Below are 18,347 nucleotides of genomic sequence, written 5' to 3' on the forward strand. Positions count from 1 at the left end.
TTCGAGATATTAAGTAATGTTTTCATTAGGAGTATGTACACGCTGGACTCCTTTTTTAAAAAAAAAAAAAAAAGGGTCTGAATTTTCATGGTAAAGTCTTTAATGAGGCAATAAACAATGCGTATTAAGAATAGTTATATACATCATCGTTTATACATGGACATCCAATAAGGTGTGTTTTAAATAAATTTTATTATATATCCATGAGCCTATTCACTTGCAACAACAGATTCAAATACTTATTTGAAATTTCTCAGAAAGTAAAACATTTTCTGCGACAATTTATTTACTTGCTTGAAAATATTCAGCAAGTCATTCACTTACTATAGCATATTTAGAAACTCGTTCGAAATTTCTGAGTGAGTAAAACGCTTGCTGCAACAGATTCAATGAAAGTATAAATGAATTTTAAATTTTTTTTTTGATAGTTTTCACTGCTTATTGGGTTCTATGTTAATCAGAAAAAAAGTATTTAACTTCAAAATTCCGAATTGTATGTCCAAACAAAACTTTAACTTCACCTCAAATGACTCAAATGGTTTCAAATCGCATAACCAAGCGGGCCCTTAATTAAGAACTTCACATTAAAATAAAATAACTATTACACATCTATTTAGTGTACAAATTATACAAATAAATACACTCTATCCACCTTCGGGTCTATACATGGGAGGGATGATAAGGTATGGCATCAGTCATGACGAGATTCAAGTGCTAATAAAGACAGAACCAGAACCAACCTAAACAGCTAATAAAGACTTCCTACTGAATCTTTATGCTAGACTGTAGACCAGCTTGAACTTTGTTTGAGAAATGTGATTCAAGCCTGTATGCAGATATGCATAAAATGATCATAAAAAAAACAAAATGGAAAAAAAAAAAAGAAATAATTGGAGCATTGAAGAGCAATACACTTGCCTGGTTGCACATTTGTAGTATATGGTCTCAGGAGAGTTGTAGGTGCGAGCATTAGCAAACATCCTTCTGACATCCGCCACAAACATATCAAATGTCACATAATATAACTCCGACTCAACACGCTTCGACATTGTTTTTAAATCTGCATTATACATACCCATAATGAAATTTCACAACTTAATGTAAATGAAATTAAAAGAGCATTTGATATCACCAAAAGAGCATTTAGATTTGAATCTTGATGTATATCAGCAAATGGAAGATTGCATGGGACAATCAGACCAAACTGAAAGAAACCGTTCATGAACTCTCCATACTGTACTTACATCACCAAAAAAAATAAGGATTATCTGCATCTGCTAGAAGTTTCAAAGTCTGACTTGGTCTTACCTCTCTTTTTTTATTTTAAATCAAAGAAACTTGGTCTTACCTCTCACGTGGTAAAGAACAAAGAAAAAAGAAAAAGTTATACTAGGAAATATCCATTTCATGACATGTGTATATCTGTCCCCGAAGTTGTCAATATATATATATGTGTGGGCGCGCGCGCGTGCGCACGCACGCCTCTGACGTTTGTCCCTGAGTGCCTCCACAGTGTTAGGACCTTTTGGAAATCTCTGTCCATACTTTTAGCAACAACAGAAAGTGTTAAAATTCTTATGAATGTTCTAGAATATATGTAAATAAATATAATTGATGGCTTCATTTTCTTCTATTGTAATTTGGTAGTGATATTCTTTCCTTCTTAGATCATGCAAATATAGTAATTTAAAAAACAATAATTTGGATGAGTAATCAAGCCGAGTTCTCCCTAACTTTCTCTTCCGTGTCACATGGCATCAAAGCCTTGTTAAGGCCACCAATATATATGAAGAGAATTTTGTCGGAATATTTTTCGGCAACCTTCACGACCATGTTATAGTAGTGTTATAGTAGCGTTAGAATAGGATTGTATATAATATGCTACATAGAAAAGGATGGTAATGTGTTGTCTATAAATGGAGCTCAGTGTATAATTAGCTCGAGACTTGATTTCTCAAACGGCATAAGAGCTATTATGAGAAACCTCCGGAACAAAAAACAACAGTCACCGCCTATGTTGCGCGGACTCTTCAATTTGCCGCCCAACCCGTATCGACACGAAACTGACACTGGTGCGGGTGCGGGGTGTGTCTCGGATTTGGTCAAATGAACCCGGACACCCTGACAAAAATCAAGAAAATATTTGAGGGAAAATTGAGAATTCAATCTTAAAATAAAAATAAAATACATTTACACCTTACCTTTGTCTCCTTTGCAGTTTTTCCTCTTGATATATATATTAGTTGCTCAAAGTTTCAGGCCAAAACAAAAGGGAAAATTCCAACTGTTGCATCGTCTTGGAAAGACCGACGACTGTAATTTGGGAGTAAAGAGGTAGTCGGACTTTTGGGAAAAAAAGGGACAGTCGTTGGACTTTGGGGAAGAAAGAAACAGATCTCAAGGACTCTTTATTACTTATATTTCTATTAGAATGCATATTAATATAGTAGTAAAAAATAATACTCATTAATAAAGTAAATATAATAAAAATAGTAAAGTTAATACTAGTATGTCGATAATATGTCGAAGGAAAATAGTAGGCCGACAACTTTGAGGTTGTGTTTGGTATGAAGGAAAATGTTTTATGGAAAACAAGTTGGTTTCCTACTTATTTTCTTATGTTTGATTGGTGAGTGAAAATCATTTTCTGAAAAATATTTTTTAGTGTATGGTTGGTGAATGAAAAAATATTTATCAGAAAATACATTTTAGTGTTTAGCTAAAGAGTAGAAAATACCTTTAAAAATAAGTTATGACCCCAGAAAATACTTTTTCCTAGAGTGTCTTTGATATGGAGGAGGAAAACATTTTCTAGGAATATAAGTTGTTTCTTACTTATTTTTTTTGTGTTCGTTATGCAAGGAGGAAAATATTTTCTAAAAGTATTTGTACATATTAAACAAAAATCAATGAGAACGAATAGGGCAAGAAAGGTGGGGTAACAAAAAAGTTTTGAAACTTTTTTTAAAAAACAAACTAAAAAAAGGGCAGCCCACTGCACTAACGCTCCCGTTATACGCAGGATCCGGGAAAGGGCTCCACCACAAGGGTGTATTGTACGCAGTCTTACCTTGCATTTCTGTCAGAGGCTGTTTCCAAGGCTTGAACCTGTGACCTCCAGGTCACATGACAGCAACTTTACTCGTTGCTTCAAAGCTTCCCTTTTAATTAAAAAAATAAAAAACAAACAAAAACATTAAATCTTTTTTGGGGAGGGGGTTGGAAGGGGTGTGGGTGGGTGGATGGGGAGAGGGGGCTGGGAGGGGGAGTTTGGGATGGGGGTGGTAGGGGATTCAGGTTCAGGATAGAGGTGGGTGATTTTGAGAGTTATATGAGCATTTCAAGTGGAGAGTGAGGTTGAAAGAGTGTTTTGGAAAATATTTCATTTTCTTTAAATTTGAAGAAAATAAGTTAATTTGGAAAATATTTTCCAAAACATTTAAGCTTAACCAAACATGACAAAATTGGAAAATATTTTCCTTCATATCAAACATCACCTGAGAGTTAACATGTCGGCTAGGGGACTCCTAATTGAAAAAGTACAATTAATTGCAAAAGTAAATAAGGTAAAATAACATAACTCTATTTTTATAATATTTGAATTTTTTTTAGCCGAATCCCCACAAACCTATACTATACTTGGATTCGCATCCCCGAATCTTAAAATTTAAATTTTGATGAATCCGACTCTCCGATCCACACTGGTCTCGGATACCCTCACCCGAGTCCGAGCAACTTAGGTCACCGTGCATCTTTCCGGTGACTTCCAGATCTGTCATGCGCATCTCTCTTATCGCCAGTAGTTTGCGAGAAGTAACACCACCAAAAGGTGCAGCAAGGTCCGGCAACCAAACCCCAGAAAAATCTCCATCAGAAACCCAGCGACGCACCCTCACATTACTGTCAGTTATCTGAAGCCAGTGACAAATCTGAAACACACGCCGGCGTGTGAGAAGTTTCCAACCACTTTTTCGATCAGTTATTTTTCCTGTTGGGCCCACCCATTAATTCTGGGCCGAGCCGACGCCGTACTAATTTCTTCAAGTTCTGATCAATTTTTATTTTTCATCTCCAACAGCTTCCAGGGACAGCTCTTGTTTCTTGGAAGGTCGCCAACAGCTTCCAGCAGTAGATCTGATTCCTTGCGCTGTTGTCAAAGGTGCGCTAAGCCCTGAAGCAAGCTCAAAACATGATGAGCGCTTCGCCTCTTTTAATGGTATGCTCCAGTGTTGTCCTCATCATCAAGGTTCTAAAGCATACCTTTCCTTGCCAACGAGCCCCTCTTCAGAAGAGGCGACATTAAGCAATTGATATTTCACTTTATCACAGTTCTTTTTTCAATTTCTTTGTGCATATATTTGTCATTCAAGCTTAGATTTATTAGTCTTGGAGTAAGGATATATACATTTGTATTGTTTCTCTCCTTGCGCCTTTCTCATCAAAGCCCACCTTTCTTTGAGCTTTGCACTTAAAGCCCCAACGGATCTTAATGGTTTTATGCATTTTTTGCTTATAACACTGGTTCCTTGAAGCTGTTCCGAACCAGCTCTGCCAGTTATTGTCAACTTCCGGTAATCAGAACCTTAATCTATTGGAAACAACCTCTCTATCTCACCTCTGAGGTAGTGATATGGACTACGCATACTTACCCTCCCTAGAACGCACTTTGTGGGAATATACTGGGTATGTTTTTGTTAACCTCTACATGTTGATCATCATGAAATCTCTAAGGTCTTACTTATATAAACTTTTGAGGAATTTTCGATTACTTCACTTCGGTCGTAGTGTTACAGTCCTGACTTATCATTGTCGTTCGAGTCCAATATTAGGTCAGATGATTCATCTCATGCGTTGGACCTTGGCACCTACTGTCTACTGAGGTCTTGCCGCCTCCTAGTCAATCGATTGCACTTTGAAAAGGTATATCTAACCCCCTTTGTACTTTTTAAAGTTATCTGCATCTAATTTATACGGGAGGTCTCTTTATATGGTTGTTGAGCAATCCTCCCCTCTTGAGCTAGTTTTTGGAGTCGAGTTAGGTCCAAAGTCTATTTAACAGTTTAGCTTTTAAATTCATGTAAAAACAGCTTGGTGCATCAAAATTATGAAACACAAATTACTTTTACAAATTTAAAATAAAAAAAAAAAAAAAAAAGAGGAAAGAGGAAATTTAGTGAAATTTCAAGTAGATTGTCAGCAACCACCAGTGTAACAAAAAACAAGTATCCATTACCTATTGCATCTTTGATGATGTCATAATAATCGGGAACATCCCGTGCATCAACAGGTTCTTTGAACGGCCAAGAATCAGGATGGTCGTGCATTATCTGCTCAGGAGGGAAAAACTCAATAAAGATGTGCCTATTTAAATAGCGAAGCAGTGAGTTAAACCCAGACTTATTAGATGGCCTTTGTGCACCAAAAGCTTAAACAAAGCAAGCAACCAACCAACTATTCTCAAATTCAAACTAGTTGGGGCTTATATATTCCACTAACATCTTGAAAATAATGTTAAGCAAGCATTCAAAGTTTGGATATACCGAAGAACGTTTGCAGTCAAAGTTTGGATAAACAGAAGAAGATTTTCAATGACATCAAAGTTTTGAGACTTTGCGAGCATATAAATAAGACAAGAACAAGTAGAATAATAATGTTTGAACCCAATGATGGAAATCATCGAAGAGGAACATAGTTTCATAGCTTCGTTGGATCTTGGACTTATTTTTCAAATTGCAAGAAGTGGTATTGGATATGGAAGAAGGTTTCTTGGGCGGTTATGAGGTCTTCAATGATTGAGACAGTTAAGATTGAAATAATTGTGCAAGATTCTGAATTTAGAGCATTGAGGGTATTATTCTTTTTTTTTTTTGAATCTCAGGTTGAACATAGAATAAGACAATGAAATGTCATAGAACTTTAAAAGAAAACGATGAATTCAAAAGAAAAAAAAAGAATATAAAAATTCTGTAGATGTAACAACAACAACAACAGACCCAGTGTATTCCCACAAAGTGGGGTCTGGGGGGTTAAAGTGTACGCAGTCCATACCGCTACCTCAGATGAAGGAGAGAGATTGTTTCCGACAGACCCCCAGCTCAAGACAAATAACAAAAAACATAAAAGCAAACAACTAAAAGGGAAATCACACCGCTAGATAATAAAGAAAATAAAACACCCACAAGGTAATACTATAAACTACCAAAACACCACAAACAAGAGACTACAAGGAACTACAGGGACAAACAAAACACTCTTTCCTACAATTACGGAAGTACTCCTACCTACTAACGCTCTACCCTAATCCATGTCCTCCACACCTTCCTATCAAGGGTCATGTCCAAGCTGTAACTGCTCATGTCATGCCTAATTCAGGTGCTAAAGATAGGTAACACTCACACTTTGAGTCATGTCAGCACCTCATGTCTAATCAGTGTGTTTTTAAAGAGAGTAGTGCTAAAGGAGACAAGGACCTTGGGGCACTTAGCAAGCGCATTGCGCACACTTCATTGAAGTGAAGCATAATTTTAAAAGAATATTAGAATGAACTGCGCATGAATAAATAAAATAACTAAAAACTAATAGTCCTCCCTAGGACAAGCAAAATCAAAACCAAATTGTGATCCGAGGAATTAATAAAGAACGTAAACTACAAACAAATGAATTTAGATAGTATCCAAGAGTGTAAAAAGCTCTCAAGGAAAGCCCTAAGCCTAGTGTAACTCACGTCTCGTGCCTCCGATGGACACTACGGTTGGCGGGTGGCCCTCACCAGAGGTTGCGCAGCCACCACCAAGCCCTTGCAGCCACCCCTGGTACCCATCGAAATAGACCAGCCCTCAAGCTAGACTACGTACGCTGGTTTGTTAAAACCATGCATGAGCCCCATGTAAACTGTTCCAATGCAACTTTTGACCTATATCAATGGCGAGCCTCATGTAACATGGAAGTCCTCAGAGGTGAAACAATTCATTGTGCAACAAATTTACAATATGCAGTATTGGGCAAATTAACGTGAAGGAGTTATGGAAGGTATTATTATCAGTCAATGTGAAATCAAAGGGGAATGTAATATCGCTTTGATCAAAAATAGGCGAACTTTGATGCGATTAACTCTTGTTGAAGATTATATACAGATGCTTTCAACACCAACATATTATTTGCAGGTCAAAATCAATATTGGCAGATGAGACCTCTAAAGTGGGAACCTTTGTTTAAGCCTTGAAAAATTGTAATTGCTTGGATTTGCTTTACTGATCTTCCACCAAATTTCTTTTCTAAGGAATCTATTTTTTACTAGCAGCAGCAGTTTGACGACCTTTAACATTGGATATGGCTACGAAGAATCCGACTAGGCCTAGTTGTGCAAAGGTTAAGGTAGAGGCTGACTTGTTAGCAGAAATACCACAAAGGATAAAGATTAGTAAAGAGGATGATGTTACAATGGAATTAAAATCAAAGTGGATTAAAATCCAATATGAGTATCTCTCTAAGAATTGCTTAGAATGTTGTTTGCAAGATCACTGAGAAAGAGAATGCAGAATACCTCATCCTTAATTCGTTCAGGATATGCAGCCGCCAAAGATGGCTGCAAGAACTGTGATAGGTACAGCAGCAAACACTAGGAGGACCCTAAGCAGTGGTAAGATTGTAGAGAATGTACAAAGGGTCAACCACATCATAACTGGGAAGTGATCTATTATTTTAACAAACTGAAATACAATTAAAAATGTATTTAAATAAACTGATATTCGACTCTTAAACAAACTGAGAAAGTATTTATTTAAATAATCTTTTTTTCAGATAATCTCAATAAACTAGTTTTTTAACTATTATTACAACGAAGAAAGACTTGTTTGAATCTCAAAATCCGAACGGTGCCACATAAACTGGGACGGAGGAAGTAGTATTCCTTTCTCTTAAAAGACACAGCAATGGTGGCACTGAAAGACGAGGAGGAAAAAATCCACAGAGTGAAGCAGTAAAATTTAGAAGAATGAACAGTTACCTGAAATTTGAAGAATAAGCAGCAGCCCGTAGAACCTAACAGAACAGCGGAGAGACCTTTCTTGTCTAAAAAGGTCCCTCCTTTTCTTTTTCTTCAAAAAATATCGTTTTTAAATTAATTTTTTTAAAAAAAGGCGCTTCATGCTTCTTTAACTGAAGCAATCAGTTTTCAACCTCGCTTCACATTACACTGAAAAAGAGCTATACCCTCACTTTGCTTTGCTTCCTCACTTTAACACTTTCAACAAAACTATGTCTAATAGGCACACTTTATGCAGGCGTCCAGTAGTAATAGGTAATGAAATTAGATTAGGTGTCTAGACAATAATTGGACAAGTTTAGGAAATTGTCTATGAATTCAGCCTTAAGGATATCATACACTATTTTTTATGATGCTTTTGACTTTCAAGAAAAACTACAACAAACACTAGTTTTTTCTTTTAGCCTCCAGATAATGATGTTAGCTAATCGATAGTTAGGGTAGCATATCAATCAATTTTATATGAATGCTTTGTGGATTCATCCAAGAATATATGCATTATTGCCAATAATGAATTAGTGTCCATTCAAGTTAGGGACAAAGGCCATTAAGAATGTAGCAGTTTGTATTCCCTCTATCCTAATCTGTATGACATTGTTTGACTAGGCACAAAGTTTAAGAAAAAAGGAAGACTTTTGAAATTTGTGGTCTAAAACAAACATTAGACATTGGTGTGGCAATAAATCATTTCATTAAGGGATAAAAGATGAATTTTGAAGTTAAGTTGTTTCAAATTATAGATAGGTGACATTCTCTTTGGACTGAACAAAAAAGAAAGTATGTCACATAAATTGAGACGGAGGGAATAAGTTTCTTTTTAGAATCTAGATTAGGTGATGTTTTGTATGCTTCAAATAAGTACTTCACTTTGTTTAGTCTCATACTAATATTTTACAAAAAGTAGTCATCAAAATTTCATCAGACCCACAAAAGTTTATTCAGGTAGATATTCAGTCAGAGATGTATGAAGGCAACAAGAAAAGGAAAAACAAGAGTTTTACTTTCAGGAGTGAGCGCATAAATGCAGTCAAGGACTTCTGATCTGACAAGGAGTTCACTGTTTTGAACCGAGAATGACCATATTGATCAGGAGTCCATCCAGCCTCCCCTAGTAAGATGTCAACAGCAAATTCACATAAGAAATTTACGAATGTTGGAGCACAAAAAGAATACAGTATAAGACAAGTTATAGGAACTCAGATCACGCTTATAGAGAGTGGAGTTTAGAAATTCTACACATCCACGAAAAATAAGGAAATACAGATAGAAAGAACATACTCAAGCCTGGGATATCCTCAACCTTGATGGCCTTTTTGGGAATGCCAGCTTCCTTCTAAATAAGTTAGTCAAGATTAGTGAACTTCAAAATCCACATAGTTTCTTCACGAGATCAGCATAACATAGTATGGCAACAGCAGACCAATCCAATTACAAATAAAACAATGTCCATATGAGACCATATCTGCAACTGAAAAGAATTTGAGCTGCCTCTCAAATAAAAGAAGACATCCACTGAGATAAAACAGTCTTTTGTCCTGAGAATTTTTTAACATAATCTGTTAACAAGTCTAGAAGAAGCATTTTACTTTACTACTTAATAGAAGAGGGAATAATGAAGTTTTGTCGCCTTCATATAACACTTTGATGCTATGAGGTTGTTACATGTGGCTATTGCTTTTACCCTACATATTTTTATTTTTTGTCCTCATTCAATTTCTTATCACCATTTCCACTTGGACCTTTGTGATTGGATTATATTGACACTATATAGTAATTATTTGTGGACCTCATCTGATTCTTAATTTCTTATCACTCCCTCTGTCCATTTTTACTTGTCCGGTATATTAGAAATAGTTTTCAAACTTTAATTGTCCAATTTGAAAAATCAAGAGATAATTTACTATTTTGTGTTAATTTACCCTTGTTACTAAATATTATTCATTAATATTTAAATGACTTACAATTAATAGGGGTGAAATAGAAAAATTACCTTTTTATTTATTGTTTCTTCAGAGATATGTCGAATCAAACATGGATAAGTAAAGATAGATGGAGGGAGTAGATTACTCCTTCCATTTCATTTTACTTTTTTATTACAATTTTTAATTAAAGATAGACAGAGGGAGTAGATTACTCCTTCCATTTCTTTTTACTTATTTTAATAAACTTTAATTATTTTTTATTTGTCTATTTTAGCAAATGTCGGGGGTCTATCGGCAACAGCCGTTCTACTTCTCCTGAAGTAGTGGTATGAACTGCGTACATCTTACCCCCCAGACCCCACTGTGGGAATATACTGGGTTTGTTGTTGTTGTCTATTTTAGCAAATCTGAAAGATTTATTCATTTTTATCTAGATTACCTTATCACTATGTAATAACATAAAGGATAAGTGGTCAAACATAAATTTCCAAAACATAACTAATACGATTAATTCAGTATATTTAATCCTAATAAATAATTTCTTAACAGAAATGTCAATTTAACAAGAGACAAGTAAAAACCAATTTAGAGAGTACCTTTTACTTTCTCCACCCCATACTAGCCAGTTAAGAACTCCCATGTTCAGAATATGCACGTTGCGAAGATGAGGATGTTGAGATAGATGTGTGGGCATATTAGGAGCTATAAGATTAGGAATGAGGTTCTTTCTCAAAAAAAATAAAAGATTACGAAAGAGGTTATTCGCGATACAGTGGGAGCGGCCTCCGTGGTGGACAAGATGAGAAAAGCGAGACTAGGATAGTTTGGGCATAGGCATGTGAAGAGGAGGTGCGTAGACGCCCCAATGAGAAGGTGCAAGCGGCTGGTTATAAAGGGGTATGCGGAGAGTTAGAGGTAGGCCTAAAAAGTAATGGGAAGAAGTGAATATACAGGATGTAGCACAGCTTCGGACATGACGTTAAATAGGAAGGTGTGGAGGCCATATATTAGGGTAGAAGGTTAGTAAGGAGTAGAGTTTTGTCTTGTTTTTCGACGGTTTAGGGTTGTTGGTGTCTGTCGTAGTATTACTAGCATCCTTGTAGTTATTGCTTTTGATATCTATTGTCATATGTTGTCTATTATGTTTCCATTACCACAATATTATGATGTTATTTCTTTCATGTAGGCTCTACACTGCTTTCCTTATTAACTATTATGCTTTCATCGTTGTTTTTTCTTCTTGTACTTAGATTTGTTGCACTTGGGTCAAGGGTCTCTTGAGAACAATCTCTCTACCTACACGAGGTAGTGGTAAGGTCAACGTACACTCTACCCTCGCAAGAACCTATGTGTGGAAACTCACTGGGTATGTTTTCGTTGTTTTTGTTGTTGATAACAAAGACGCCATTTATTTGTTCTAAACCTCAAAAGTTTAGCTTCTTTAGTGAATATTGTATCTTGTATCCCTTTATATTTGTTATTTCTCCTACCAACTTACTTCTTTACAAATAATTGTTCTGTAGAAGTTATTCAATTATGTGACCAAAAAAGTTAAATAATTATGAAGACATATCAACAAGACATGATTAATGTGTTACTAGATTAAAATTAATTATGCAATCGAAAAGTGTGCCAGAAGTAGCATTTTTTAATTGAATTTGCTACTCTTATATTATGAATTTGAACCCACTTAGCATGGGCTTCGTGCAACTACTTCCATTATTGAATTTCATTTTGCAAACCAAAAACAAGTCATTTATAGATTGAAATTTACAACATACAAAAACTAGAAATGACAACAAAAATACTATGATTAGCAAAATTTGTCTTGATTTTGGTCAACATCTCCGGATTCGCTTGACCGAATCCGAGATGCGCCCGCACCAGTGCGGGTGTTGCGTCGAGACTGGTTCGGCGGCAAAACCGAAGAGTCTACTCAATAGCTAGAATAAAGAGAAAAGGGAATAGAGGGTCCTCTTGTCTCAACCCTCTTTTAGAGGGGCAGAATCCGGAAGGTGACCCATTTACCAAAACACAAAACTTCAGAGTTATAGTACATTGATCCATTTTATCCACTTATCTCCAAAACCCATATTCTCCATAGTCTTCCAAAGTAAACCCCAAAGTAAGTGATCATAAGCTTTTTCTGTGTCCAGCTAACATAATATACTGGGGACCTACTAATCTTCCTCTCATTGGCTATTAGAATAGCATCCATTATTTGTCTACCTTTGATAAATGCCATTTGATGGGCATCCACCAATTTAGACACTACTTTCTTCAGCCTTTCAGTCAACACTTTTGAGATGATCTTGTAATGCTACCTATTAGGCTAATAGGTCTAAAGTCCTTCAATTCTTTAGCCCACAGCTTCTTTGGTATCAAAGCTACGAAAAAAGCATTAAAACTTTTTTCAACTATGCCATGATCATGGAAGTTCTGTACAGCTGCAATAACATCTCTACTCATCACATCCCAACAAGAAACAAAGAAAGCCATGGTAAAGCCATCAGGGCCAGGAGCTGTCCCTGGCGCATGCCATGACACAATCTTTTATCTCATTTTCACTAAACTGGCTCTCAAGTATTATATATCCTCTTCACTGATCACATTCCCCAATCTAGCATTGAACTGAGGTCTCCATGTCTCGGATTCTAAATATAGGCCCTGGTAAAATTTGAGAATTTCCTCCTTTATCACTGCAGGTCCCCTGTACATACACCAACTGACAACCTGTCAATGTTGTTGTATCTCCTCTGACAGTTTGCAGTTCTATGAAAGAATTTCGTGTTTCTGTCACCTTCTTTCAACTACAAAGCCTTGGACCTTTGCCTCCATGCCACCTCCTCCCTTTATGCAATCTCTTCAAACCCCACTGTAAGGACAGCTGGCCTCATCATCATTTAGAGGTTTTTGATCCTGTACTTCCTCAAGTTCTGCCAATTGACTGAGTATACCCTGTTTCTGCAGCCCCAAATTACCTTCGCAAGTTCTGCTCCACTTTTAGCTTACCTTTCAAATATTTAAGCTTGCTTGCTAAAATATAATCAGGTCTGCCTATGCCAGTGCTAGAATCCCACCAGTTCTTTACTTTCTCTTTGAAGTTCTCTGTCTGAAGCCTCCAATTCTCAAATTTGAAGTACGAATTTGATCTCTCCCAGTCGCAACATTCAAGGATCAGAGGGCAGTGATCCGAGGTAACTCTTTGTAGTACGATTGTGTGATGTTCCTGAAAGAGAGTTCCCATTCTCCCGATATCAAAAATCTATCAAGCCAAGGTAAATGCTTTGATTCTTCATTGACTGATTTTTCTCTATTTAAAGATAATGTTAAGATAACATGATCATTTCTAATGATGAATGTCGCGATATTTTTGGTGAAGTATTCCCACTAGGTGGGAATACACTGGGTATGTTGTTGTTGTTGTAGATAAGGTAGCAAATTTTGAAGGCTACAAGGTATATGGTAATCCACTATGGGATGCAACACATGAACATGAATTAATTGATGCTAGTCTTAGTATTAACTTCCTTACTTAGTCTACTCACTGTTATGAAGATCCATTCTTGTTGGATTATACCAATGCTTTCTTAAAATGTGATAAGTGACTACCTTGTCAGATTTGATTTGCATAGCTTCGTGCATTTTCAGGTGACTACTTTCTCATATCTGATTTATGTAGCACCGTGCATCTTTATGAGACTACTTTCTCATATTGCGTAGCACCGTGCATCTTTATGCGACTACTTTCTCATATCTGACTGTGCTATGACTATGTAGCACTGTGCATCTTTCTGGACTACTTTCTCATATTTGAGATGCATAGCACCTTGTGTCTTTCTAGTGACTCCTCAAATTCGATTTGCATAATTCCTCGAGTCGGTGACTCTTTAGATCTAATTTATGTAGTTTCACTTTTCGTCGGTGTTGTTTGAAAACCAACACCAGCAAGAGGTCAAGTGTCTCCATGCGACCAAAACCCAACCAGCACCACAATGAATCAACCTCTTACACGCCTCCACATGCTGGTGCATGAGCCTATTCTAGCCAGTTTTTCGGCGACTTTCTTGTGCAAGATCTACTCGTATCTTGATTTTGAGATGACCGATATATTTTATATCGATTTCCGACAATTTTCCAGCAACAGATCGACTTTCCAGTGATGTTTACTACTTTTCCAACACTTTTTTAGTTTGTTCCGTTTCAACTATAGTCGCCCAAAGATCCCAAGGAGTCCTTACCAATTTTCTTGCAGATATATTCCCCAAGTCCCTCACTGATCCTCGTATTAATTACATCTATAACAAGTTCAATACATATGACATGTATGCACCAGCTTGAGCATGAGTGTTAGAATTGAAGTATGACCAAGAATAGTATATAGAATTCTACTCGGAAAAGGATTGTAATGTAGTGTCCTACTTGGAAAAAGATTGGAATGTAGTGTCTACAAATAGAGCCACAGTATATTAATGTAAATACGATAATTCATTAATATTCTTCTCTTATATTTCTCACATCTCACATTCACATCTGTGAAAATTCACCCCGAATAGCTTGCTTAATTTATCACATTTTGACGTACCCAGAATGACACATCTCACTCGGCTATTTGTATTTGTATATTCAGAGGAATGTCCCTCCGACTATCATTGATGCACTATATTCATCCGTAATCTATTAGGGTCATTAGATTAAATCTCCATGAAACCCGACCCTCCTTCTGGACCTCAGCAACCTGATTCTCCGTATTAACCCCCTCAAAAATTGTGTTTTGATTGTCGCGTGAATTTAGCTAGAGAAAACCGTCCTTGTCTTCCTCTAATTCCACCAGAAACAGAGGTGCCTTGGATTGTTACTCTTTGTCATTGGCTTTGATATCATCGAACATAGGATAGGCTTTAAAAGTTGGGATGGCCTAACTGAATGTTGTAACATAAATAAAGGATCCGGTCCAATTTTTTAAAGCCTCTCTTTCCTGTACTCTAATCTGCACTTGGCCGATACTAGACTCACCTCTCACGTGCTCCCCATGTCCTTTTGACAAGTTTAAATTGTTTTCGTACATCCAAACCCATGTGATCAGCTACCCCTACTACCTACGGCCTCTGATATACGAAGAGACCCCTGTGGAGTCAAGTCTCTAAGTAGACCTGCAAGATTGCTTTTCTGACCAACTATCACCATCGGTGTGCACTCACTCCAGATCAGTAAAGAGAAAGTTAATCTGTTCTTCTCCAGGTCAACGACACGAGGAATAATTTCTGGTGGCCCTCTGACCATGATTCTCAATCATTCAGGTGATTTTTCAAGGTCTTCCTCTCTCCCATTTCGATCCAGCCACTGCATCTGTCCTATTTCCATCATAGCCTCGTTTATCCAGAGGTGAAGCGGCAAGTCAATGATCCTATCCCAAAGCCACTCCTCCACATCATCATGATTAATGCATGTCTCCTACGGCGACCACCATCAGAGATTAATAAGTTCTTATCACCATTTTCAGCTGCCGAGCATCACTTGTTCTGCCATCTTTCTGTTTGGGAATTCAAACAGAATTGGAGATTGTTTAAATCATAGATCTACAATCCAACAGCCACATTCCATTTCTCTACCACCCATCTGCAAGATCTGGTCAATTGAGTACCTACGACTTCATCGAGAAACTGCCTACCAAACACCTGGTTAGACGTCCATCATCTGCAACACCATCATCAACCTCAAAGCAGATATTGTTACTTGACTGCTCGATCATGTGGTGTCCGTCAATAAAAGACCATTTTCTTTTGGCTACTGCTTCTGCAAAAGAATTTACCAAGATAGGAAGTTGCCTCGCCACAATGTTCCTCACTCCTTTATCTGTAAATTTTAAAATATTTGCTGCTATATTTCCCCAACCCTTGTTTAGATCTAGTTCAGGCACAATAAGAACTGACCTCCTCTCCCCATGTACTGCAACAATACTAATGAACCTGCAGTTCTTGTATTATTGCGAGCAGGAGATTGTCGTAGTCTCAAGCAAAGGAGATGAAAGCCAAGGTCACTCCCAAGAACGAGCCCAAGAATTATGGGAACGAGTGGGGAATATTGGGGCCCACATGAAGCCCCTTTCCAAAGGAGCTGATTTGCCTGCCCAACAAAGGCTGATTTGCTTGTCCAATAAAAGCTAATTGGTGTACCTGCCGAAAGGGCTGGAATATATGCCAAATTGGGGTGTACATTTTCTTTCTAATTTCTGTAAGTGCCACCCACTTCTTTCCTTATTTTGTAGGTTGTTTTGGGAAGAAGTCTGACATCAATTTTTACATGTTTTCCCAGCTGTAAGTTTCCTAGTTAGGTTTTACTATTTTATATTTTCTAGAGCTATTTCGGATAGGGTAGCTCGAAATTTCTTCTATATATTGGGGTGGATTCGTTCTTTTTTCCACACAACATAATTAATATTATTGAGAGTTCTTTTCTTCAGACCTTTATGTATTAGTTATAACCTTACAAGAACGATTCTTCTGAAAGGTTAGATTAACTCTTTGTTTGATATCTATGATTCTTACGAGATTAATTGAAGGTGGTCATTAGTCTTATACTAATTATTGTCTTTAATCATTCATTAGGGCCAAGATCACTTTAATCAAAGTTCTTGAATTTAATCCGCTAGTAAACATGATTGGCCCTAATCCAACAATCAATTGGGGTGCTTAGTAATTACTTTCGAGATTTGGGGATTTATTTCTAGAATTTTGTCTATCTTTAATTTCCTGTCTTTAGTCCTTGTATTTTTGCTTCTTTGTTTCTGCTTAACTTCCTTGTTTTTCTTTCATGTAATCAAATTCTTATAATTCTTGTTTCCCTCCCTCTGTGAAGATGGGCTATTGGGAACCTTCAAATTTCATTATTTCAAACTTAAGCATGATCACAAGTTCAATAGCTAAATCATTGCATCATGCTTTTTCTATAAACAGACCCTTGTCCATTGAGGACTAGAACCCTCTCTCAACAGATTGAATTAATAAATACAAAGTTAACCAAAACAAAAAGGAATTAATAAATACAAAGACAGGAATCACATTCGACCAATGCAGCAATGATAAATCAATATCAATGATGGATCTTTGTTCAGAGGTAAACAGTGCCTACCTTTTGAAAATCAATTCCTGGGTATACGATATGACAATTTGATAGCTCCCTTATCTTTTCATCAATTGCCTAATAACAAAAGGAAAATACTGCAAGTCAATAGCCTCTCATTTGGGCAGGAATGATAGCTTACTCTACAATGCTGTAATAACTGCCCGGATAAGACTCCAAGTAACTAGTCAATTTTTGGTTGCATAAAAAGGGAAAATATACTTGAAAAATAATTTACCTGCCACATGGTTAGAACAACCAGAGCAAAACTAAATTCAACATTGTAGAGCCAGGTGCTTTATATTTTTATTTTTTTAGAAAAAAAAAAATACACCATATTGCTACCAGTCCATACAGCATGTCGACACTGTGGGTAATGGAGATGCGAGAAACTACCAAATGTAAATTTTATTAATTCTGATATTGAGCATATTTAAATTCTCTAACCCATCCATGTAACAGACGAACTGTGTTATAATCTCTCTTTTTATTCCATGAATTAGCATTATATGGAGGTTCGAACCAGTAACTAATGACCCAAAGTGGTACAGAAAATTCTCAGACAAACAACGAAATGGAATGTCTCTACCAATCAAAAAAGAAATTATCTACATGTCTGTAAGCAAGTCCTCCCTTCTCCTCCACTACTTCATGAGCAAAAGCAGGGATGTTGGAGAGACTCTAAAGCAAAACAGAGTTGGAAGTCTAAAAGTGAAACAACATAAACAATTGAAACCAGATGACACCCTTCAACAATATTTATCAATATTTTACAAGTCAAACTTGTGAGAAAATAATGTAGAAAAATTATTATTGAATTGTTGTGTCTACATAATTACATTGACACCCTATTTATACACTACATTACAATCCTTTTCTAACTAGGATTTTGTATACTATTCCGATTCCTATTCATATTCTAATACTCCCCCTCAAGCTGGTGCATACAAGTCATATGTACCTAGCTTGTTACAAATATGATTAATGGACTTGGTGAAGATATCTGCAAGTTGATCACTTGACTTTACAAATTTTGTAACAATATCTCCCGAGAGTATCGTTTCACTGACAATGTGACAATCAATCTCTATGTGCTTGGTCCTCTCATGGAACACTGGATTAGATGCAATATGAAGGGTTGCTTGATTATCACATACAAGATCCATCTTACCAGTTTCTCCAAATTTTAGTTCTCTCAGCAATTGTTTGATCCAAACCAGCTCGCAAGTTGCTGCAACCATTGCTCGATATTCTGCTTC

The 18,347-nt window shown here is 36.7% G+C and overlaps 1 protein-coding gene across 4 annotated transcripts in view; it reads right to left on the bottom strand.

Moving 5' to 3' along the window:
• Positions 1-539: 539 nt before the first annotated feature.
• LOC107845455 (histone acetyltransferase GCN5) overlaps positions 540-18,347 on the bottom strand; it is a 57,081-nt gene continuing 39,273 nt past the window's right edge. For 2 of the 4 annotated variants that reach the window (XM_016689795.2, XM_047397937.1), the window contains 6 exons: positions 17,098-17,166; positions 9,323-9,377; positions 9,046-9,152; positions 5,234-5,327; positions 919-1,060; positions 540-826 (listed from right to left, as the gene is read on the bottom strand). In XM_016689795.2, the coding sequence (XP_016545281.2) occupies positions 763-826; positions 919-1,060; positions 5,234-5,327; positions 9,046-9,152; positions 9,323-9,377; positions 17,098-17,166 (531 nt within the window). In that variant the 3' untranslated portion in view covers positions 540-762. Of the gene's footprint in view, positions 827-918; positions 1,061-5,233; positions 5,328-7,543; positions 7,630-9,045; positions 9,153-9,322; positions 9,378-17,097; positions 17,167-18,347 lie in introns of those variants that run through there. The other 2 variants (XM_047397936.1, XM_047397938.1) reach the window with 2 other exon arrangements.

The sequence above is a fragment of the Capsicum annuum genome, chromosome 10, assembly GCF_002878395.1.
Source record: "Capsicum annuum cultivar UCD-10X-F1 chromosome 10, UCD10Xv1.1, whole genome shotgun sequence".
Taxonomy (NCBI): domain Eukaryota; kingdom Viridiplantae; phylum Streptophyta; class Magnoliopsida; order Solanales; family Solanaceae; genus Capsicum; species Capsicum annuum.